This window comes from Mesoplodon mirus (genome assembly GCF_964341445.2).
Source record: "Mesoplodon mirus genome assembly, chromosome: 18".
Classification (NCBI taxonomy): Eukaryota; Metazoa; Chordata; class Mammalia; order Artiodactyla; family Ziphiidae; genus Mesoplodon; species Mesoplodon mirus.
The window spans coordinates 39,493,250-39,517,593 of record NC_138994.1 but is presented as its reverse complement, the minus strand read 5'-3'; the positions used below and the strand labels follow the sequence as shown (position 1 = coordinate 39,517,593).

Below are 24,344 nucleotides of genomic sequence, written 5' to 3'. Positions count from 1 at the left end.
GGAAAAATCACATGGGCCTCCTGAGGTAGCTGAACTATACATTTGTTTCTGATTGTCCTGACAGCACAGCAAAAAGCCAAATTCTCTCTTTTACGTGATTAGCCTTGAACATTAATAAACCACATTCATGGGAAGTGGACCTTTTCTGCCCTGAGTTCTGAAAATATTTCCGTGATGGCCTTTCCTTAGGTGACAGTAGACAGCCTTCCCTAACTCTGAAATATGTGCAGGATAAGTTCTGCGGTGCCCGTCAGTGAAAAGAGAGGGCGTAAAACAGCAGGACCCATAAATGCGTCTTCTCAGGGAAACTGATGGCCAGCTCTGTGATGGTCCCATCTGCTGTGGGAATAAAGCATAAAATAGCAGAAAAGACCCATAAACTGCGAATCCTTTAAATACTTCTCTATAAATATTCCAGCTAGGATCGGTATACAAGCTACAGATATTTCAACTTCCTTGGCAAAAACTCCCTGATTCTCATTTACTTTTGAGTACACCATGAGCTGCTTTACTCCTGCGCCTACTAGGCCCTGACTCCGTCCTGGAATAGTCATCAATTATCTAACATTCTCAGCCTTGCCTTATGACCTTGCTGCATTTGACACAACTGACTACTTCAAGAAAAAGTTGTTTCATATGGCTCAAAACTCAAATCTTAATTAAAAAGTTCAAGTGAAAAATCTTGGTCTCACGCCAGGTGGCTGATGTCATAGTTTCCTACTGGAAGTAAGAAGAAACAATATAAATTCAACACAAGCAAATACTAATACACACTCTTACCCACCTCCCCTTTACTCTACAAAAAGGTAACAAATTCTTTACAATTTCCCTGCAGATCATGCAGTATCAAAAACCAGACGGATCTCTCATTTTTTTTTTGTTATAACAGCGTTTTTGAGATATAATTTATATTATAAAACATGTACAGTGTACAATTCAGTACATGAATTTAGTTCATTCACAGAGTTGTGCAACCATCACCACTGCCTAATTTTAAAACATTTTCATCACCCCAAAAAGAAAGCCATTAGTCACTCCGCACTTCCCCTCACCATCCCCTGGCAACCACTAATCTGTATGGATTTGCCTATTCTGGACGTTTCAGATCAATGGAATTATACACTGTGTGACCTTTTGTGTATGACTTCCTTCACTCAGCATAATGTTTTCCAGGTTCACCCTTGTGGCATGTGTCAGAACTTCATTCTTTCTAAAGGCTGAATATATTACACCATAGAGATAGACCACATTTTGTTTATCCCATCATCAGTTGATGGACATTTGGGTTGTTTCTACTTTTTGGCTATTGTGAATAATGGTGCTCTGGACATTCACTCACGGACGAGGTTTGTGTGGACCTAGGCTTTCCGGTCTCTTGGGTACAGACCTAAGGGTGGGATTGCTGGGTCATATGGTAAACTTTTTGAGGAGCTGCCAAACTGTTTACTTCAGTGGCTGCACCACTTTACAATCTCACCAGTATATTTGAGGGTTCCAGTTTCTCCACATCCTCATCAACACTTGTTATTTTCCTTTTTGTTTGTTTTAAATTGTAGTCATCCCGGTGGCTGTGAAGTGGTCACTGTGGCTTTGATCTGCATTACTCTCATGACTGATGATGTTGAACACCTTTTCATGTGCTTATCGACCATTTTCCTTCTTTGGGGAAATGTCTGTTCAGTGTCTATTCAGTTCCTTTTCTGTTTTGAATTGTGTGATTTGCCTTTTTATTGTTGAGCTGCAGAGTTCTTTTTTTTTTGCAGTACGTGGGCCTCTCACTGCTGTGGCCTCTCCCGTTGCGGAGCACAGGCTCCAGACGCGCAGGCTCAGCGGCCATGGCTCACGGGCCCAGCTGCTCCGCGGCATGTGGGATCTTCCCAGACCGGGACACGAACCCGTGTCCCCTGCATCAGCAGGTGGACTCTCAACCACTGCACCACCAGGGAAGCCCCTAAAGTTCTTTATATAGTCTGGATATAAGTTCCTTATTAGACGTATGATTTACATAGTTATTCCCATTCTGTGGGTTGTCTTATCAGTTTCTTGGTGGTATCATTTGAAGCACAAAAGTTTTTAATTGCAATTAACTCTGATTTATCTATTTTGCCTTTTGTCACTTGTGCTTTTGATGTCATGCCTAAGAAACCATCTCATTCTTTTTTATTTTTAAAGTTTTTCATTTTTTATTTTTACTTATTTATTTTCTTGGTGGTCACATCGTGCAGCTTGCGGTATCTTAGTTCTTGGACCCCGGACCAAACCCAGGCCCTCAGCAGTGGAAGCACAGAGACCTAACCACTGGACCTCTAGGAAATTCCCATCTCATTCTTTTTTACAGCTGCATAGTACCACTTTACAGATATAATCTATTTAACCAAGACCCTATAGGTGGACACTTTTTGCTATTGCAAACGATGTAGTGCTAAAGTATCTTGAACACATCGTTTCGTGCGCTGTGAGTCTAAGCCACCCAGAAGCGGATGTGTGCCAAGTTGAAGAGCGCTGCACTTGTGACTTTAACGGTGTCAAATCCCTGTCCTTACAGATTATATCACTTTAGGCTCCCACCAGCAGTGTGAGAGAAGGAGTCACACGGTGCTTTTTAAAAGCTTGGAGTTGTTTGCCTATGTTGACAATGGGAGACGTCCCCTAAAAATCCCGGTTTCTGGTTTCTTTTGGAAAGTTGGAAGATCTGTCAGCGTTGAAGCTGCATTTCCACAAAGCGTTAGTGGACTGTAACAGAGCGGTAGCCTCGCCATTGAAATAGGGGCTCTCCTGCTCAACAGTCCCCACCACTCCCCGACTGCATCCCCAGCACAGGCCGACTGTCACATGCCATTCATCATGTGCTTGTACCAGCGTAGAAACACCTTAGTAAAAGCAGGGAAATGAAAGAGGCCCAGGAGACATGTCTCCAAAAGAAGAAGGGGGAGGGGGAGGGAGCAGGGAGGAGGAGAAGCAGCAACTAAGCTGTGGGAATGAAGAGGGTCCCGTGACACAGACCACTGCTCAGCCCTCCTGGCCCTGCCTCCTGCCTGGCCACATGCACATCCAAGTTCACGATTTAGGCCACCGGGAGCCTCCGGAGAGGTTTGAGTAGGACGCCCTTCAGAACTGCCTTCCTGAGAAATATTTCTGGCAAATGGTGTGGAAGGCATACTTGAGAAGAGGCTGGAGAAAAGGAGATTATTATGCCGTCCAGGTGACAGCTCTGACGGGGCTCTGGACCAAGCAGTGGCAGTGTATCCCTGAAGACGGATGTGGAGGGAGGTGAGAGCAGGAAGCGTGGGTTGTGTCAGAGCTTCTGGGGAGACAATGGGGGTGTCACCAAGATCCGGACCCCTGAGCTGCGTGGTGGATGCGGGTGAGGCCGTTCAGCTAGGTCCAAGCACCTGGTGAGCCCCGTCTCTGATCCCAGCCCCAGAGGACCTCCTGGGCTGCAGAGCCTTAACCCTCGTCATGTTGGGGGTATCGGGGAGCCCCGGATGGCAGACTCCTTCCAACAACCTCCAGGGACCCCCCCCCTTTGTCGATAGTCTCAGCAAAGGTTCGGGGTGGCCTCTCATTGGACAGGCTAGTGGGGGGCGTGGGAGGAAGCATGCTGATTGGCCAGACCTGAGTCACCTGTCCACCTCTGGAAGGGCGAGCGGCCGACGGCCATTTTCCCAAAGGAAACCTGGGCTTTAAGGAAGGACGGATGGATGCCAGTAGGAATGAGATGTGCCCCACTCATGTGCACCCCTCTGCCGCCAGAGGAAGTGCAGGGGAAGGGGTGGGTGTGAGGCAGGTGCTGGGCGGCAGCTTCAGCTGCCCCTGCCATCTCCTCCAGTGCTGCCCAACCCTCCGGGCCACACCGTCACACTGTGACACACACAGGCTGGCACAGTCACGGCACAGTGCTCACGTGTACACGCGGTCCACTTAGGTTGCCGGATCACAGACACGCTCATGCCCACCCAGGACGCACAGAATACGGGGCACCACTGTGCACACACATTCACACACAGGGACGCACACGCAACAGCGTTCACGTACGCACAGATTTGCACACGCGGGCACACAGGGACACACACAGACACACAAACTACTGGGACGTACACTCCCTCCGGGCGCATGCTGGGCCTGTTCTGCCTCAGCGCCCAGAGCAGCCAGGCCGGCTCCATCCCCACAGTTTGTAGGGAAAAGAGGAGGGAACGTTTCTGCCTGAACGTGCCACCCCTTGGGAGAGCTGAGCCTGGGGGGCTGCCGTGAGGGGAGCCAGGATGGGCAAGGAGGGGGCTGCTGCGGGGGCCCAGCGGCAAGGCCGGTGGCCGGGGGGCAGGGCAGACCTGCCCACAGGACTCGGAGCCGGGCAGGGGTCGGTGCTGCGGCTTAGTCCCCCGAGGCGGGGGATACTCCCCAAGGCCAGCCTGTGGGTGCGTGGAGGAGACAGCAGGAAGCCTGCGTGGGTGGGCTGACCTCAGGGCCCGGTGGCTCTGCCTTGGGCCACTTGTGGCTTCTCAGCACCCTCTCCTCCGCCCTGCTTCCACCACCTGCACACCCAGGCCGACCAGGACCCTGGGGGCGGGTCCACGCTCTGTCCCAGCACCTGTAGCTGCGCCGTCAGGGTGCAGTCCTTGTGGTCCCGAGGGCCCAGTGGCTGGGCAAACGCTGGACGACCTTGCCCCTCCCCGAGCATTCCAGAGGCCTTTGCTGGGCCTGCCTGGATGTGAGGGTGGAGCCAGGTCTGTTCTCTGTCCTCCGTGAGCGGGGATGACTGTCACCAGGATGCCACCCTCACTGCTCATGCCTCTCCTGGCCCCTCCTCCTGCTGGCTTGGCCTGGGGCCCTCTCCTCAACCAGAACTCCTCCCCAAGCTCTGCACTGAGCACTGTCAACCCTGCTCCAGCCTGGCCCTCCCTCCCTCCCCCGAGCGCCCATCCAACACCTGGTGCTCCCCAAACGTCTCCAGGGGACGCCCCAAAAGCCCCCAGGACCTGTGACCACTACCACGCTCACCAACACCTGACCCAGGCCCCCCATCTCACCCTCACGCTGATCGACCACTTGCACAGCAGCCCCGAGTCCAAAACTTCAGTCACTCACCCCACCTCACTGAGCACCTACTCTGTGCCAGACAGTATCCTGGGTGCTGGGGATTTGGCAGTGAACACGACAGGTGCTAATCTCCCCCCCTGAGGAATGTGGATTTGGGCTGGGAGAGAGCAACAAAGCCACTCAATTACACAGCTTCTCAGGTGACAGGCCCCAGGTGTGGACTTGAGAAGTGCTGACGGTGGGAGGAGGTGGTGATTTTACATGGATGGTCAGGGAAGCCCAGTGGAGATGGTGACATTGGAGCAAGGACTTGAAGGGAGAGAGGGAACGAGCCCTGTGGAGATCGGGCAGCGGGAACAGCATTCTGGGCAGAAGGAACAGCAAGTGCAAAGGCCCTGAGGCAGGGTGTGCCTGGCCTGTTTGAGAATCAGCGAGGAAGCTGCAGCTGGAGCAGCCTGAGTAGGGGCGACAGGGTAGGAAAAGCACCGTTTTCACTGCTAACTGCCTGGTCCCAGCCGCCATCATTTCTTGCCAGGACACTTGCTGTCATCTCCGAGTCACTGTCCTCTTGGTCTCCTCTCACTCCTGTAACCAATTCCCTGCACAGCAGCCAGGGTGATCTTTCGAAAAACACAGATAGGTCCCAACGTCCCCATCTCCTGGGATAAGTCCCTGCTCATGGAGAGTGGGGGGCAGATGGAGGAGGTGGCCGTCTTGAAGGGACCAGCTGCCCTGAGGACGAGTGCAGGGCGTGGCAGCAGCCCCAGCTGTCTGGTTCCTATGAGGTCATCCCCTGCATTCATCTGCCTGATTTCCTCTCTCAGATCTGCTGGAAAAGCCCCGCGGAAACAGCTGACAGGTGTGTGCAGGCCCAGGGATGGCTGGGGTGTGGCGGGGAGGGAGTGGTCAGTATCACCGCAGGAGGAAGGAATGGCCCTCGGCGAACCTCTCAGAAGCAGCTGTGGCCCTCCACCTCCTCTGGCCTGGCACCTATGGGTGGGCTGCAGATGAAACACAGGATGCCCAGCTGTGTTTGAATTTCAGATACACAATGAATGGTTCTTTAGTTGTGGATGTCCAGTATTTTCATTTGCTAAATCTGGCAGCACCGGCCTCCCAGCTTCCCTGGTCCCAAGTCTCAGCCCCACATGGTGGCCAGAGAGCCGAGTTAAAACACCAGTTGCTTCACATCCCCCCTCGGCTCGAAACCCTCCAGGACTCTGAGGCCCTGAGTGATCCGGGCCCGGGGCACTCTCAACCCTTCTCCTACCCCAGCACTGTGCTGGGAAAGTGCTCTCTGAAAAAAAAAAAAAGTCAATAAAACGTAAAGCACTGAAAGCCCTAATTTTAACATTTGCCAATTTCTGTGGCTGATTTCAAGCCCCCAGCACATCACTGGGGGCAGAGTTGCACAGGTGTCTCTGGTGTGTCAGCACGAGGCCGTGCAAGCAGGCGCCAGTCCGCCTCTCTGTTCAAGCACATTTTGCCCAGGGCCTGCGCACTTACTGTGCTCTCACTATGCTGCGGAAATGCCTACTCCACACCTGTGCAGGCTTCTCTCGGGACTTTGCTCAGAGATGCTTCCTTGTGCATCTACCATCTACCATAAACTCCCCCATCACTCTCCAGCCCTTTTCTCTGCTTTATTTCTTTCTTCATAGCACTTACCACTGTCCCAAATTATCACAAACACGCTTACTTGTGTCCCCACCAGAAAGTCAAGTGCATTAGGGCAAGGGCTGTGCCTGTCTTGTCTTCCACTTTACTCCAAGCACCTAGCCCAGGGCCTGGTACATAGTAGGTGCTCAATAAATACCTGTTGAGCGAGCGATAACTCTTGGCTCAGCGAGCTTGGTCCCCATGACCTTGGTGCTCATTTTTTTTTCTTTCTTTTTGCGGTACGCGGGCCTCTCACTGCTGTGGCCTCTCCCGCCGCGGAGCAGAGGCTCCGGATGCACAGGCCCAGAGGCCATGGCTCACGGGCCCAGCCGCTCCGCGGCATGTGGGATCTTCCCAGACCGGGGCACGAACCTGCGTCCGCTGCATCAGCAGGTGGACTCTCAACCACTGCGCCACCAGGGAAGCCCTTGGTGCTCATTTTGATGCTTGGTTGGAGCAATTCAATCCGCCCCCAGCGTCCCATCAGAGGTGTTCCTTCTTTCTGCCCCGACCCCCTCCTGGCCACAGCCCCCCCACAGGAGCCGCCTGGACATAGACAGATTCCAGCCCAGCTCCACTGCCGCTCTTGAGCCTCCCTCAGCCTTGGTGAGGCTCTCTCCATCTCTGAGCCTCGTGGTTTTGTCCCCTGTGAGGGAGCATTTAACTTCCACCTCCTGAACTACTGTGGGGACCATAGTGGCTCAATGGATGGGAAAGCACTTTGCAGCCTACAGCCCCTAAAATTCAGGAACCCGCATCCACCCCACTATTTCTCAGAGGGGAAGAAATTTTGTAGTTATTAGAAACATCCCAGAACGATCACAAGTCCTTACAATCAGCTACACATGATGTAAAAGCATAACTCACTCAGCAACAGCATTTTAAAAAATCACCCATTTTCATCAAGGAGAACACTGAGGAAGTGACGTTAACAATGCCATCTCCACTTCTCGACAGCCACGTGGAGACACTCATGTGGCTCTGTCTCATCTGGGACATTTTTTAAAAATATCATCCTTCCGTTGTCCCTTTCTCACCCTTGGGGACTTCAATCCATTTAAAAATGATGTCATTCTAAATGCTCCTAGCTCTCAGCTGTTACTCTTCCTAGGGAGCCTCTTTTACCATCCCCTGCGTCAGTTCTGGGCTGTCTTGATGTTTGAGACAAACGAGCCTTATGTATTTACGCCCTAATTGGCTTTTCTGTCACACGCAGCCTGTCATGCCATGTGCCCAACATGTAAACTCCTGGCAAGCTTCACTTATCTGCCTGGCTTTGGCTGACATTGAGTTTATATCCAATGGATTGAAAATGAACGGTTTTGAAAGACCTACAGTACTTTCCAGAATTTGGCCAACAATTCAACTTGCCTGTCTCCAAGCAAGCTGGACTCCGACTGCATTACTGCCTTCACCGTGGAGACCATTGCTCCCATTTGCTGAGCCCTGTGAGGTCGAGGTCTTATGATCCCCAGTTTCCTGTAAGCTGAGACCCAGAGAAGTTGAGCCATCAGCCCAAGGTCACACAGCTAGCGAGGGGCAGAGCTTAGATTGGAACCCAGCTCCCCCTGCTGGTTAACCCTTGGAAGAAGCTGCCCCTGGCACTTCCCCCTTGAACTTCAGGGTAAAGGGAGCAAGCCCGCTCCTGGGGCTGATTTGGAGAGGTCAGGGATTCCCCCAGCCCTTCAAGTGACTCAGTGGGAAAAGGACAGTCCAGGCCATGCCCTCATCTTCCTAGTGAGACACTGGGGCCCGGAGAGGGGCAATGACCTGCCCGGGACCACACTGCAAGTTGGGGACAGGCTGGAGACAGAGGAATCCTGCCTTGGGCAGCTGCCCTGACCCAGACCGGGTGATTCTGTTGTGCTGCTAGAAGCTGGGGTCCCTTCCTGCCCGACTCTAGAGCCTCCCTCTGGCTGGAACCTGAGGGCTCAGCCCTGGCCCACAAGGTCCCAGCGCCAGCACCCCCCGAAGTCCTCTGCTCACTTGTTCAGTCACTGACACAGTCATTCGACAAGCGCTTACTGAGTGGGCGCTCGGGGAGTTTGAGTGTGGTCCAGGAGACCCGGTCAGGCCACAGCCCCTCCATGGTGGAGAATGCCCCTGCCCAACGAGGGCTTGTCTGGAGGACGGGATGGTCATCTGGAGCTCTAAGTTCAACAGGAAGGTCAGGCGGAAAGGGTGGAAGGAACAGCACGTGCAAAGACGCCGTGATACACTGAATTATGCCCTTAAAAGGGGTTGGTTTGAAGTTCTGTGAATTCTACCTCAATACAAAGGAGGCACTTGCAACTTTAAAGAAGTTGGGGACTTCCCTGGTGGCGCAGCGGTTAGGAATTCGCCTGCTAATGCAGGGGACGCGGGTTCGAGCCCTGGTCTGGGAATATCCCACATGCCGCGGAGCAACTAAGCCCGTGTGCCTCAACTACTGAGCCTGCACTCTAGAGCCTGCGAGCCACAACTACTGAGCCTGCGCTCTAGAGCCCGTGAGCCACAACTACTGAAGCCTGCGCACCTAGAGCCCGTGCTCCGCAACAAGAGAAGCCACCTCAATGAGAAGCCCGTGCACCGCAACCAAGAGTAGCCCCCGCTCACTGCAACTAGAGAAAGCCCGCGCACAGCAAAGCAGACCCAACACAGCCAAATATAAATAAATTTATAGAAAAATAAAGAAAGAAGGTGGTGTATGTGTGCGGGCCTCCAGTACCGCAAGGCTGAGGGGTGGGGGAGGCAGGCAGCGGCGGGGGGGCCAGAGGGACCCGACAGGCCACAGAGGACCTGGACTTGGTCCCCGGTGACATTCAGCTGTGGGCCTGGCCTGTGCCCCCTTCTGCACGGAGCTGACAGGTGCCCTCCACTGAGAGCTGTGAGGTGGGCTGGGAAGGAAGACCTACGAGGGCTGTGAGAGGAAGGGACCCCGGTTCAGATGGCAGCCCTGCCGCTACTCCCCGCGGCCCTGGGAAGCCTGGCCTCCCCCCTGGAGGAGGAGCAGCACGCTCTCACGGAGTTGCTATGACGTGGGTGCCGCAGAGCTCCGTGGGGTGTACGGTGGTGGAGGGGGAGGATGACCATGGGTGCTGGCGGCGCCGCTGGCCTCTGCTTCTCACCTGAGATGGGGGCAGGGCAGGGCTAGGGGATCCCCATGCCGCAGGGGCCAAGGGTTGTCAGCAGCACACCCCGGGGCAGGCCCTGCCCCGCCACGTCCTCTTCCCCAGGCCAGCTCCTCTTTGCCCCGACCTGGGCCTCAGGGCGGTGGTGGGGAGGGGCTGCTGCAGAGGTTTAATGTCCTGGGCTGACAGGGAGCTGCGGGCAGGGGGGACACCCACCCCTCGAGGGCCAAGAGTCAAGGCTCTCCTAAGACTGGCAGTCCAGACTTGTATTCAAGTAACGGGAAGCTGTGCAGGACAGAGATGGTGACAGGTGGCAGAGGGGCCTGCGCGAGGGTGGAACCAAGCTAACAGGGCAGGGTGCCAGGAGCCCAGCTGCCTTAGTCAGTAGCCAGCTAACCCTGTCTTAAGAGAAATACAAACAGAGCTGGGCACACACCTATAATGAGTTTCTGGGCAGGAAAAGGGAGGAAACCTCCCCCGGGGTAGATTGTGATCAAGGGATCAAGGGATGGGGAGAGGAGGTCACGATCAGTGGGGGACAGAGAGCAGACGTCAGCACTCTGGGACCCAGAGCTCAGCTGTGACGGCTCATTCCCCAGGGTGCAGGGCTCAGGCCGGCAAACGCCCGCAACAGGGAGGGCCCAGCCACGTGGCCTTGGCAGGCTGGCATCTTTCTGGACAGCCGGTACCTCTGCGAGGGGGCCCTCATCTCCCAAGAGTGGGTACTCACAGGTGCCAACTGCTTTGGCAGGTGGGTGCAGCGGCCAGGGAGGGTGATGGAGAGGGGCCCCAGGAGGGGGCGCCCAGCCTCTTCACCCCCCGCTTTCCACAGCTGCCCCAGTCCCACTTCAGCGTGACCCTGGGCCCAGACTGACTGGCGCTGGACACTTGTGAGAGCAAGTCCAGCGTGGAGGAGCTGCTCCTGTCCCCAGGAGGGCCCAGGGCCTCCAGATCTGGGGTCCTGGTCCTGGCCCAGCTGGCAAGCCCACCACCTCTCAGCAGTGCTGTTCAGCCTGTCCCTCTGGCTAGCCGGTCCTGGCGTTTTTTCCAGGGGCAGCCCTGTTGGGTGCAGGGGTTTGAGCCTGTCTTCGGTAAGGATGGGAGCGGATGCCTGAGATGGCTGAGGGTGGGCCAGGCAGACAGCTGGGATGGAGCTGGTGCCCTGCACAGCCGGAAATGCCCAGAGTCCCTGAGCCCCGAGCACAGCCCAGCTCTGGCCAGCTGCTGGCTGGCACGTGGACATGGACCTCGGGGCAGAGGGTGGCACTGGCGCCTGCTATGCCCGGGTCAGCTTCCAGACCCACCCAGCCTGGAGGGCAGCCCTGGGCACTCTCCTCGCCCCCTCCCTTGGGCCACAGTGTGTCCCTAGTTTCAGTGGGCGTGGCCCCGGGGAGACTGTGAGAGTCCAACGGATGACATGACGGAGCTGCACTGAGTGGGACTTGGGGGTCCACTAAGAGAGGACGGGGAGAACTGGATGTCCAGGAGGGCAGGAAGTTTTGTGGCCGGACTGGTGCCAACCTGCTGAGGGTCCCCTCCCGCCCCACCTCGCAGACCCCTATATCCCGCCCCCAGAGCTGTGCAGCATCCCGCTGAGGCTGCTGCACACCAGCACCTGCCGAGAGGCCTTCCGCCTCCAGTCTGACGGTCCTGACCCAAAGGCCAGCCTGCCCAAGGGCGCCCAGTGGGCCAGACCCCACGCCAGCCCACCCCACCTGGTGGTGTGGGTTCCAGCCTGGCCCTGCACAGGCCCTGAGAGGTGCCCCACCCGTCCCCACGGTCCCTCCTAAGGCCACTAGGACTGGTCACCTCCCACACTCCCGGGGGGACCACTGATCTGCACCCTGATGGCCATCCCAGAGACCCCGCCCCCTGGGGAGACTCCCCCTTTAGGTTCTATGCGGACGTGGGGCAGCCTTGGACATGGCCAGGTCTGCAGTTACAGGGAGCCCCTGGTTATTTGATAATAGCAAGCATTTTGTTGAAAACTGTCCTTTGTGTAATACTGAGACACAAAGAGGAAAGAGCTGGGCGAGAGTGGTAGCATCTGTGAAGATGCATTGTAACTGGGAGGGTGTGAGGGGTGGGGGACGGGATATGGCCAACTCCCACCTGAGCCCCCGGCCCACCCACCCGGCCTCCCGAGCCTCAGTCTCTCTTGTCAGAGGTGTGAACACTGGCTGCCCAAGCCCCCTCCCCTGTCAAGTATCTTTGCTCACCTGAGGCGGGTGGGGGGACGGTCGGTGGGCCCGGGCTGGCTGTGACCCCTCCTTCCCTCTCCCTCACAGGTGTCCCGTGGGACCCCCCCCCCCGGTCTGCTCCCAAGCTGGCAGCTGGCTACTGCAGGGTGTGATGACCTGGGGGCCCTGCCGGGTGCTCAGCCGCCCTGAAGTCTTCACACCTGTCCATCCCTTCATTTTCTGGATCCGGGATAAGGTCTCCAACGCCACCTTTGACACCCCGGCCAAGAGGCACCCTTGGCGCTGGGCCAGGACCAGGCAATGAAGCAGTGAGGGTCGCGAGCCCGCCGAGTCCTGGGTTTGAATCCCGGCTCAACTCCTTACCAGCTGCTGTGACTGTGTCCCAGTCACCTCGCCTCTGAATATGCCTCCTCTTTTGTGCAACGGAGACGTACTCAATTATTCATCCACTCCACAGGCTGCCACCAGTGCTCACTTGTGCCAGGCGACCGTGACACGGGGTGGGCGCGGCCCCTGTGCTCACGGCGTCTGGGGGTCGGGAGAGGCGAGCATTGGCCGGAGCTGTGACAGTAATAAATGTGCAAATGCGAACCGTGCTGAGAGCTGAGAGCAGGCGGACGACCCACTCCGGCGGCCAGGCAGTGACGTCCTGAGGCCAGAGTCCTGGCGGGGCCGCGCTCGGGCTCGCCCCTCAGCGACTGGGGGTGCTCGGGCGGCCCCTCCGCAGCCTGCTTCCCGCCCCACGCGGAGGAGCGCCGGCGCGGGTTTAAGGATTCTCCAGGTCCCTCCCAGGTTTGTCTAATAAACTTTTGGGAGGCGAGGGTCTCAGAAGGCCCGAGGGAGCATCCGTTGACCCCATGCAGGTAGCTGCTGGTCCCACGCGGACTCTCGGAACCGGGGCCGGACCCCGACTGTCGGGGGCCTCGCTCTTCAGCCCCACGCGCGGTGGTCGTCGCTTCCGGCTCAGGACCTCCCACGGGCCTGGCGGGGCCGGGTCTGAGTGGACACACACTTCCCGTGGGGTAACCGGAACCAGGGATGTGCTGGGTCCCGCACCACCAGACACAAACTAGCCGCGGATTTCGCGCCGACTGTCCCCGGGAAGCCCCGCCTCCCGCCGCACCGCCCCCGACTACGCCTGCGCGCCGCCGCACGCATGCGCTCGCTTTCCCGCAGATCCCGCTTCCAAGAAACTTGTCCCTCGCGCCACGCCATCCGTCTCTAGGGCAACCCGGCTCCTCCCAGCAACCGCGCAGCCCTGCTATGGCGGCCGCGGGTCCCAGCGTCTTCCTGCTCATGGTCAACGGGCAGGTGGAGAGCGCCCAGGTGAGCGGCCGTGGACCCCGCGGGGCCGCACCCGTCCCCCCAGGGCCGAGCCTCGCGGGAGGGAACCAGCGTGTGAGAGGCTTGGCGCGAGGTCTCGCGAACCCTCCGCCCCATGTGCGGTGTGGAAACAGGCCTGGGGGGTTGAGCGAGGCCGAGGCCACAGTCGGCCGAGCCCGCGTGGAGTCACGGGCAGGGGCCTCCACCCCACGCGACCCGCGCGGGTCCGTGCGCAGCGATCCCCGCGCCCGCGACTCTCAGGCTCTCGGGCGCGGGTTGGAAGGGAGGTGATCTGTTTGATCTGATGCAGCGATGGTGGCGGCTGCTCCGGCCGGGGGGTGGGGGGGCGGGGCGGTGTCTGTTGGACGGAAGGGGACGCTACCCTCCAGTCCCCAGCACGTCCTAAGAACCGTTTGTTATTTCTGTGTATAAGACATAGATCAGCTCGGTGCTTTGTGACCGCCTGGAGGGGTGGGATAGGGAGGGTGGGAGGGAGGGAGACGCAAGAGGGAAGGGATATGGGAACAGATGTATATGTATGACTGATTCACTTTGTTATAAAGAAGAAACTAAAAAAAAAAAAAAAAAAAAGACATAGTATATCCCAGACTCCATGCCCAGCCCCGCTCAGTCAATCCTCACAACAACCTGTGAAGTAGGTATTACTGGCACCCTCATTTTACAGATGGGAAAACTTGCCCAAAAGCAGTAGCAGAACTGGAATTTGAAACCTGGTCTGATGTCAGAGCTTTGCTGGACTTGCCCTTCCAGGCTGTTTTTAAACTATTATTAGTATATTGTGAGGACTAACTGAGATGGTTTAGGTAAAGCTCTGCTGGGGCCTGACTCTTGGTGGGCACCTCCCGCCTTCCTGTTTCATCAGGGACGCTGCCCCGGTCTCCCACTCTGTCCACTTCCCCCTTGACCCAGTGCCCAAGACCCGCTTCCCCTCTTCTGCTGTCCCATCAGGGGCCTCAGCTGGGCTGGGTCACATGTGTCTGTGCTCTCAGCAGCCACCTCATCCCCACTTTTCCTCCCCCTCTGCTCGGGGCCCCTCCTCTAGCAGGCCAAGCATATGCTGCTCTGTGTCCTAATAGCACCCTGCCTTCTCAGACCTTTCACTTCAGTACCATTTCCTTAGAGCTGCTCCTGTGCCTGCCCCTGTGCCGGGTGCTGGGGACACAGAAAGCTCGCACACCTGTCCCTTATTCACAGTCTAAAGGGGTTGAGAGAAATAAACAGTCAGTGCTGTGATGGAGGGAAACACCAGGGGCTGCGGGAGTGGCCCCAAGACGGCCCGGAAGTTAGGGCAGGCTCCCTGAAGGATCAGTTTTGAAGGGTGAGCAGGAAAACTCCAGGTGAAGGAATGGGAAGGGTATGTCATACAGAAGGCAGAGCCTGAGCAAAGGCCCAGGGGCTGTAGCGGCCCTGGACTCGCCCACATGTTGGGCCCCAGACCCTCTGCTGAACGCCACGTCCACACCCCCTGCTGTCTCTTAGCCCCCGCCCCCCCTCACCAGGTGCCTCATGTTCGGAGTTACTGGTGGCCGCACCTGCCTGGCCAGCAGTCAGTCTCAGCGTGAGCCCCTGTGAGCAGAAGCTGTGTGTACTTATTTCCACAGTTTCCTGAGTATGACGATCTCTACTGCAAGTACTGTTTCGTGTATGGCCAGGACTGGGCCCCCACGGCGGTAAGCTGGGCCCTTTGGCCTCCCAGACTCTCGGCCTTCGTGACTGGGGGGGTGTCTGAAGGCTCCATCACACCCTTTCCCCTCCCAGTTCAGAACCAGTTGAGAGGTGGACACTGAGTTCAGGGGGGACCCGCATGCAAGTTTGTTCCTGGTGAAGCCGGGGCAGAGAATGCAGCGCCACGATGCTCTCTGACCCACCCCCGAGGCCACGCTCGCTCGCGTGCCCTGTCCTGGGAGCTGGTGCGTAGCAGCAAGTAGGGATGTTTGGGCAGCACGGGTGGGCAGACCCCAGAGAGCCGGCCTGGAGGCGGCCAAGCTGCAGACACTCTGGGCTGGTCCTTTCACTGCTCTGCCGGTCTCCTCAGCCTGTGGGGAGACTCTGGAACCCTCCTTCCAGGAGTCCCCGAGGAATGGTCTGTCTCCACCAGGAGAGGGACGATGACGCCTCTTCAGCCCGCACCACGTTACTGCCTGCAGGGCACTGGGGCGACCCTCACAGCCACTCTGAGCCTGGTCCCTCCTCTGTGCAGCTGAGACCATAGTGCTCGTCCTCCAGGCGCCCACTAAGCGATAACTGCCGAGTCTCTTGGTGACGGGGACACAGTGATGAACAAAGCCAGTCAAACCCCGGTCTTGCTGGGTGCACTTTCTTGAGGGGGAGACAGACACGGGGTAGTAAACACTCCAGGCTGTTGGCTGGTGACACGCTGGGGGAAAGCAGAGGCAAGAAGGGGAGGGATGAGAGGCCAGAAAAGGCCTCATGGAGACGGTAGCTGAGCACAGAGCTGAAGGAGGCGAGGGGACAAGCCGCGTGGAAGGCTGTGGAAAGAACTAGGCAGGCAGAAGGTGTGGAGTGTGCAAAGGCCCTGAGGCGGGGGGTGTGCCTGGCATGTTTGACCTGGGAGGCGGGGGGCCAGTGAAATGGGGACACAGAAGGGACCGTACAGCACAGCCAGCCGAGCCACTGGTGTCTTGACAGAAACACTTTGGTAGAGTGGGGGCCAGAGGTCAAACTGGGGTGGGTTCAGGGATGCAAAGTGAGAAGGAATTAGAGCTGGTGAGTGTGGACATGTCTTTTAAGAAGCTTGGCTGGGAACAAAGGGTGGGGGGGCGTAGGGCCAAGGGGTTTGTTGCTTTGTGACCAAGAAAGTGACACGCACATGCGTGCCAATGGTGACGGGAGAGGGCAACACCGTCCCCTCAGTGAGGCTGAGGCGCAGGTGGAGCTCGGGCACCGGGGGAGGGCTGGGGCCTCGAGGTTCCAGGCCCTCAAGGATGAAAACCCTCAAAGACCTGGGGGCCCCTCCATTACATCTCAGGTCCCTTCGTTTGGCAGAAGATAGTGAAGGAAACAGCTCTCCCAGCTGCTGCCCAGGGAGGGGAGGGGTGTGGTAGCCTGGAACTGGGACACTGGCCATCACTGTCGTCCTCGCAGGGGCTGGAGGAGGGCATCTCACAGATCACATCCAAGAGCCAGGATGCGCGGCGTGTGCTAGTGTGGAACTTCCCCATCGACGTCACCTTTAAGAGCACCAACCCCTACGGCTGTGAGTCCACGGGCCTCGTCCTGCCCCCGTGTCCACACACGGACCTTGCCTGCCCGTCCCCTGAGCCCTCGACCAGCCTTGTCACGTGCTCTCAGCCACCTGGCTGTTTCCCCCTCCTCCCCGCCCCCTTCCTGCTCATCTGTGTGCACTTGACCTTTCTGAGGTTCTGACGGAGCCGGTGAGGCCCAGCCTGAAGCCTTGGGTGGCGCCTGCCTGCAAAGGGCAGAGCCTGGCTCAGCAGTCTGGCCAGGAGGCCTGCCCTGACAGCTCTCCCGTTTGTCACAGCTGTGCTTCTGCCAGACCCGAGCACCCTGCTCCTCTCTGCCGCTGCCCTTCTCTCTGCCCTGGGGACCTGGCCCTCATCCTACCTCTGACCTTCCCAAAGCCCTCCTTGCCTGCAGTGTTTGCAGTGTTTGCTTTCTCCCTTACCTGGCAGTTACCAGTCACTCTCACTTAATAAGCGCCAACTGTGTGCAAAGCCTGGGGTTCGCTCCACAGGGGCCGTGAATACCCTCCCTATGTGGGCTTGGCCAGGCTTTGTAACCCTATCCGGTAGGTAGATTCTTTTCCACTTCTAGGAAACTGAGACTCAAAAAAGTGACATCATTTGCCTTCAGCTTTACCTTGAGTAGCTGAGCATGGATTTGATTTCAGGTCCATGTGATTTCACGGTCCAGGCCTTATGCTGCATTTGGGGGGAGTCAGGCTTACAGGGCGCAGAGGGTCTGGAGCAGAGGCTGCCTGGCTGTCCTCCTGGGCGGGGACTGCCATCCTGTTGTCATCATCCATGAGAAACTTCCATAGGCTTCCTGGAACAGGGCACTAGATAAAGGACCAATCTCCTCCTGCTGAGGACAGCTAGGAAAGGTGAATAAAATATTAAAAAGCAAAACCAGAAAACAAACTACTTGAAGGCGTCAGATAGGTAGCAAAGTAGTAGCACTTTAGGAGGCCAAGACCCAGGAAAAAAGCAGAGCTGCAGAGACACCCCCAGCCACAGCTCCCCTGGGAGTATTTGCTCATTCCAGCAGAGGTGATCGAGATGCTGATCGAGACGTGTCGGCCGCTCTGGGCTGGGGACCCAGGAGCCAGGAAGGTCCTGCCACCTCAGAGCCCCGAGAACAGCCCGCCCTGGCCGTGGTGCCACACATCCACAAACTGCGCCTCACAGGACACCAGAGGGTGATCTGTCGTGAGCAAGGAGGGTTTAATCCAGAAATAAGGAGTTTGTGCAACATCTAAAGTCAACCAGTGAGACTCACTACGTTAAAAAGAAAGTCGCCATCATCCCCATTGATGAAGAAGATGTGATAAAATTAAACACGCATTCATGACAAACCTGTAGCAAACCAGGAGTAGAGGGAAACTTCCTTAATCTGATAAAGGCTATCCACAAAAACTCAGAGCAGACATCACTGATTTTAGTGAGATGTTGAAAGATTTCTCTCTCAGATCAGGATGCTTGTTATGACCACCAACATTGTACAATTCAAAGGTATAAGAATTAGAATCATGTCACCTGTCATTATTCACAGGTGACATGATTATGTAGCATTTCCAAAATAACCTACAGTAAATTATTAATAAGGGGGCATGACTGCCAAATATAAGATCAGTATACAAAAATCAGTTGCGGGCTTCCCTGGTGGCGCAGTGGTTAAGAATCCGCCTGCCAACGCGGGGCACACAGGTTCAATCCCCGGTCCGAGAAGATCCCACATGCCGTGGAGCAGCTAAGCCCGTGCACCATAACTACTGAGCGCGCGCTCTAGAGCCGACGAGCCCCAACGACTGAGCCCGCGTGCCACAACTGCTGTAAGCCTGCGAGCCTAGAGCCCATGCTCCACAGCAAGAGAAGCCACCACAATGAGAAGCCCACGCACCGCAACGAAGAGTAGCCCCCGCTCACTGCAACTACTGAAGCCCACACGCCTAGAACCCGTGCTCCACAACAAGAGAAGCCCGCGTGCAACAACGAAGACCCAACGCAGCCAAAAATAAATAAATAAGTAAATAAATTTATTTTAAAAATCAGTTGCTTTCTGTATAAAAATAAATAGAATGTGTTTTCTATTCTGTATAAAAAGTAGAAATTGATATTTTAAAAATAAATTCTTTACGGTAATATCAAATATAACCTGTTCTACCAGATATCAAGCTGCTATTATAAAACACAATCACAAGAGCAGTTTTGGCACCAGGACAGACAGATCTGTAGGGAGCCCAGGGCAGAACTGAACATGTGCAGTTGATTCATGACAAAGGGGCAGAGCAGGAGGGGAAGGGGGTCTTGAGAAGTGGTCCTGGGGCAGTTGGATACAAGCAGGAAGAAAAGTGCAGCCTGATCTCTGCTTTGTATCAGGCACACAAAATCCATCCCAGATGGATACACGCACGGAAGTATGAACAGCACGATGATACAGCTTCAGGAAGATTCCACGGAGGCGGGAACCGTGGCATCAAGGTGAGGACTCCTCACAGGAGCAGATCCGCGGGTTCCACTGTTAAAATTTAGGGCTTCTGTTCATCCAAAGACATCATTAAGGGTGAAAAACCAAGCCATGGAATCCACACACACACTACAAATCAGTGAGGAAAAGACCATCCAGTTGAAAACTGGGCAAGAGGCTTGAGCAAGGCACCGCACAAAAGAGGACGTCCGAGTGACCAAGAAACAGGACGAGGTCTCAACTTTATTTTAGGAAGAACAATTACAATTAGGAAAATGCAAATTAAAGCTAAAGTGAGCGGCCATGATTCAGGACCAGAACAGCCCAGTTAGGAAGTTTGAGGACGCCAAGCTCTGGTGCGGGCCGAGCTGATCGGGAACGGGAAAGAGGTGGGCGTGTGGGTGCGGTGCCCCCAGGGAAGCAGCTCGAGTGAATGCGCGGCCCTGGGCAGACACGGGTGCGCGTGTGACGAGAGGTCGTGCTGTCCCAAGAAGGAGACAGCCCGGGCGTCCGTGGGCGCCAGACAGGACCGAGTTCTCCTGCCCTGGAGACGTGACTCGGTTTGCATGCGTCTCATAAACACTGAATCCAAGAAGCTGGATGCATGAATCTACGTACCATACGATTCCACTCATACAAAGTTCACAACATGGGCAGAACCAAAGGACCACATATGGGATGCATTCTTTGGCGGTGAAACCTTATGGAAAAGGAGAGATGACCTTCGAGGCGGTGACGGGGAGGGAAATGGCGTCCCCCAGCACCGGGGAGCACTTCCTCTGCGTCAGGCCCGAGCCCGGGCGTCTGGAGGACGAGGAAACAGGCCTGTCCGGTGGCCACGGGTCCAAGCTGGGCAGGCCGGCTCTGGGCCTCCCCGTCCCCCGAGGATGTATCCCAATGGAGCTGCCAACAGGGAGCTGCCAGTGGGAACTGGCAGCACCCAAGAGGAAGGGGGTGTGGGGCCTCCCTGAGCCACACGCAGACACCCCCGGGAGCAGCCCCCCCTGTCACAGCCGGGTCCCCATGCACCCCCTGGGCCTGTCCAGTGGTAGGATGGGGGCAGCACAGGGCCTAGCCAGCAGGCCCTGCCCCCCAACCTCCCTGCAGGCCCACACCTGGGGGCCCCGGGCCCGCTGACCCGCTCTCCGCCCTGCCCCTCCCCTGAGCTCGCCCACGGGCTGACCCCAGCCTTGTCCTTCGCCAGGGCCGCAGATCGTGCTTAGCGTGTACGGGCCGGATGTATTCGGGAACGACGTGGTCCGAGGCTACGGGGCGGTGCACGTGCCCTTCTCACCCGGACGGTAGGTCCTCCCTCCGACCTGGTCCCTTGCCGGGCCACGCTGGCCCGGGACCCGGGCACCCTCCGGAGGCTCTCCCAGGGGCACGCTTCACCTTGAGGCGGGGAGTGCGTACGGGGTCCCTGGGGCGGGGGCGTGGCCCACACCCGGGAGGGGGTGTCCTGGGGCATCGAGAGGGGCGGGTCCAGCCAGAGTTCGGGGCAGCTGGGGTCGGAGTTCAGACACTCATTCCCCTGCTGCTGGCCTGAGGACACAGATGTGTGAGACACGTGTGTCCATGGGACCCTGCCCTCGGTGGCCCCCCGAGTAGTGGGCACAGACAGAGACGCCGCTCTCTCTTGTCAAGCACGGCGACAGGGTATAGGCACAGTGTGGGTGGCCAGGGTCAGCCGACCCTAAGGGGCGAGGACTCCACCAGAGCAGGTGGAGGGAGGAGGCCCAGCAGGCAAACTTCTGAGGGGTGTTGAGACGGGACGTGCAGGGTGCAAGGGGAAGGGGGACGGGGGACCACAGCTGGGTGCGGTCCAGGGGACTGTCAGGGGCTTCCTGGAGGATGGCAGCGCGTTTGGATATTTGGAGAAGGACAAGGGCCCTGTGAGGGGCACAGTTGAGCCAGGGTTGGTGTTTGTAGCCCTCAGCATCCTCCCGACCCTTCAAAAGAAACAAGGCTCTCAGAGGACTCAGCCCTGGGGGCGGGGCTCCGGCTCTGACTTGGCACTGCCGTCTCTCGCTGGAGGCTCAGAAGGCTCTGCCACTTTTCCGTGACTCAGCACAGCTGTCTATGAAAATATTTGTTTCAGGCACAAAAAGACCATCCCCATGTTTGTCCCAGAATCTGTGTCTAAACTGCAAAAGTTTACCAGGTGAGTCTCCTGCACATCCGTCCCCCAGCCACTCCTGGGCTCAGTGGTTGGGTGGAGGGCTGTCACGTCCCCTGTGCCATGTCGTGCTGGACGCCTTCACACGAGGGCCCTCTGCCAGGAGGTGACAGCTGAGCAGGGACTAGAGCGGAGGGCGGAGCCCCGGGTGCAGGGAGCAGCATGGTCTCGGGGAGGTGGTGACCTTGGTGGGGCAGCCAGCGGGGCCCGCACACGGGCCTGCAGGGAGACCAAACCTGAGGCTTCTGGCCCCTTCCCTCATCCAAGTAGGAGCTGGAGGGCTGGCTGGGCCTGGCTGACCGACTCGGGTTGGGTCAGCTCAGCTCCCTGGTGGTGGGCCAGGCCGAGGGGAACGTGTAGCACCACCTGGGCCCCCTGGCCGGCACCCTGCTCGGGGGAGGACGCTTCCTGGGCTCTGAGGCACCTGCTGCCCTTGGGAGCCCTCCAGAAGCCACCGTAATGGGAAGGGCCAGCGTCGGCTGGAGGTGACACCACCACCCCAGTGTCCACACTGCTCCACGCCGCACAGCTCCGAGGGAGGGCTGCGGGCCCCCTTGTGAGGTCTCCCTGGGGAAGGGGGTCCTCGCTGGGAAAGCCCTCACCGCCCGCCGGGCGGTAGCAGGGGGCTGTCTCCCGCCCTTCAGAGGGGCTCTTGCCTGGGCCGGGCCGTGTGTGCTTGGGTTACGGAAATGGGGGAAGGCAGCTGGATGGACAGTCGTCCCAGATGAGGGGTCCGTGTTCCAGCAGCCCCTTCTCTCGTCCCCTCTGCCGGGCCTCCGCCTCCGGCGTCCTTCCTTGGCCTGCTGGCTGCCTGCTTCCCTGCGGCCGCTTCCTGTGGCCGCCGCAACCAGTTACCACGGACTTGGCTTAAAACCACAGAAATTAACTTTCTCACAGTGGGACCTAGTCTCTTGGGGGCCATCATGCAGAGCCTCCAATCTGCTCTTCACACGGCAGAAAGGGTTCCCTGAGACACCGCTGCACGAGCGACTCAGGCACATCTCCACCTCAAGGCGCCCGCAGGGCCCCTGCAGCAGCGTCCAGGCTGGCGGGGTGGAGCCGGCCCTTGGGGGCTGCTTCCCGGGCTGGTCCTCAGCGCAGCCTGGGGGCAGGTGCCGCGTAGCCCTGCTCCTCCGATGGGGAAACCGAGGTGCAGGGAGGTGGCGAGGCTTCCCTCCCTGACCCCCTGTGCCCCACATGCCCCCTCCCACGCCCCTCCTGCCCCCCCTGCCCTCTCCACGCCCCCTGCCCTCCCCGCATCCCTCCCTGCCCGCTGAGCCCCTCGCTGGCTCACTGCGTGTCCGTGGCCTGCTCTGAGGTGTGGAGAACCCTCTGCCTGGGTGGGAGGCTCAGACATCAAGAGGTTAATGCTTTATGGCTGGAGCCCCATGGGGTAGGGGCCATTATCACGTCCCCATTAAGGTGAGAACACCGGTGCTCAGAAACGGAAGTGACATCCTGGATCCTGCTCTGTTAAGAGGACAGTAGAGAGCCCAGATCTGGCCCCTCTGCCCACCCCAAGGCTGGTTGTTGGGCTCTGGGTTGGGGCCCTCCTTCCCCAGGAGGATGGGGGATCACACTGTCCCAGGGCACCCCCCTTCCCCACCTCGGCTACTGTCATCTTTCTGGGATTTGTCTGGGTTCAGGCTGTGCACCCTCCCAGCCCCAGGTCTCCCTCCACTTTCATCCGCAGTGAATCCCAGCTGTGGAGGACTCGATGGGAAGGCCTGGCGTCCGGCCTAGGAGGAGGGTGGTGTGGGGAAGGGCTGGAGGGGACAGCCCACGCCTAGTTCCCGCGGGACCCCAGGCGGGCCCTTGCTCAGCCAAGTCTCCTGTCTTCCCAGCTGGTTCATGGGACGGCGGCCCGAGTACACAGACCCCAAGGTGGTGGCTCAGGGGGAAGGCCGGGAAGGTAAAACTTGACCCCCCATCCCCCGGGCAGGTGGGACCAGGTGGGCCCCCCGCAGTCAGATGGCTGGATGCCAGGGACCCGCCAGCACACAGATACGGGGGCAGGGCCCAGCCTGGAGGGGTTGCCACCTCTGTCTGTCCGTCCCCTGTCCCCACCGCAGCCCCTTCTCCCGGTGAGGGGTGCGGGCCCAGCTAACGCTGCCCTTCTGTCCTCAGTGACCCGCGTCCGCTCCCAGGGCTTCGTCACTCTCCTCTTCAACGTGGTGACCAAGGACATGAGGAAGCTGGGCTATGACACCGGGCCTCCGGACACACAGGGAGTCTCGGGGCCCAGCACGCCCCAGGGCCTCCCCCGGTGAAGGCATCGGCTCCTTGGGACGGCCCAGCGACCCACCTGCCTGACGTGCGTCGGGGGTGGCCGGTGTTTGTGTAATAAAGTGTCACCTTTTCACAGAGCCCAGGCTGGGGCGGCTCCTCTCCCCGCAGCAACTGCCCTGGGAGCAGGGCCCCGGGGCCGGCACGGGCCTCGGTGGGCACAGCCCGGGGCGGAAGCTGCACCAGGACAGAAGCCAGCAGCTTGGCTCGGCCTGATCCCGGGCTCACGGCTGGGCAGCCCTCACACCTCGACACGCTTGTCCACCAAACAGGCGAGCTGGGCAGAACCTCCCTTGGATGGAGAGGCCCGCGGCAGCCCAGAGGATGGGCTGCAAGCCTCCCCAAGGTGGGCAGCGCCACGGCAGGAGAGCCCCGCCTGCCCTCGGCCCCCCCTGGGCTGCCTGACCCCCACTGGCAGCTTCTGGGGAGCCCTCTGGCCAGATCTGACACCGGGCTTGCTTAGGGTCCTCCCCTCAGCAGGATTTGAGGGGAGCCCCGCAGCCTGAAAGAGCCCACCTTAGCCACCACCCACTGCCCGGCTGTCACGGAGACCTGCTTTGTACCAGTTCCCCCATAAACTCAGGGCCCCCAGCTCACTGCACACTCTGGAACCGTCCGCCAGTCCCCAGCACCCTGACCCTCTTTACGTGGAACTGTCCCTCCCCCTCTGGCCCCTCTGCTCTGCAGAAGCATCTCGCATCCCCGTCCCAGCTCCCTTGACGCCCCGGCCGACAGACCACACCGTGTCCACCACAGACTCCACCGCTGTCTGCTCGTCCAGCGGCCCCGGCACGTCACCAACCGCATGGACAGCCCTTCCCGAGACATGGCCTCTTCCTTAGCCCCCTCCCTCTCCCTTGTAAT

General features: G+C 58.2%; 1 protein-coding gene across 2 annotated transcripts; it reads left to right on the top strand.

Annotated features, from left to right (window-relative positions):
* Positions 1 to 13,202: 13,202 nt before the first annotated feature.
* B9D1 (B9 domain containing 1) lies at positions 13,203 to 23,560 on the top strand. 2 transcript variants are annotated; one of them, XM_082605288.1, is made up of 7 exons: positions 13,204 to 13,333; positions 14,953 to 15,021; positions 16,457 to 16,568; positions 20,223 to 20,319; positions 21,117 to 21,179; positions 23,039 to 23,106; positions 23,322 to 23,560. In XM_082605288.1, the coding sequence occupies exons 1-7, from the start codon at positions 13,271 to 13,273 to the stop codon at positions 23,462 to 23,464; spliced, it is 615 nt and encodes a 204-aa protein (XP_082461414.1). In that variant the 5' UTR covers positions 13,204 to 13,270; the 3' UTR covers positions 23,465 to 23,560. The 2 variants fall into 2 exon arrangements, with proteins under 2 accessions (XP_082461415.1, XP_082461414.1); XM_082605289.1 differs by lacking the exon at positions 14,953 to 15,021 and having other exon boundaries at positions 13,203 to 13,333.
* Positions 23,561 to 24,344: the final 784 nt, after the last annotated feature.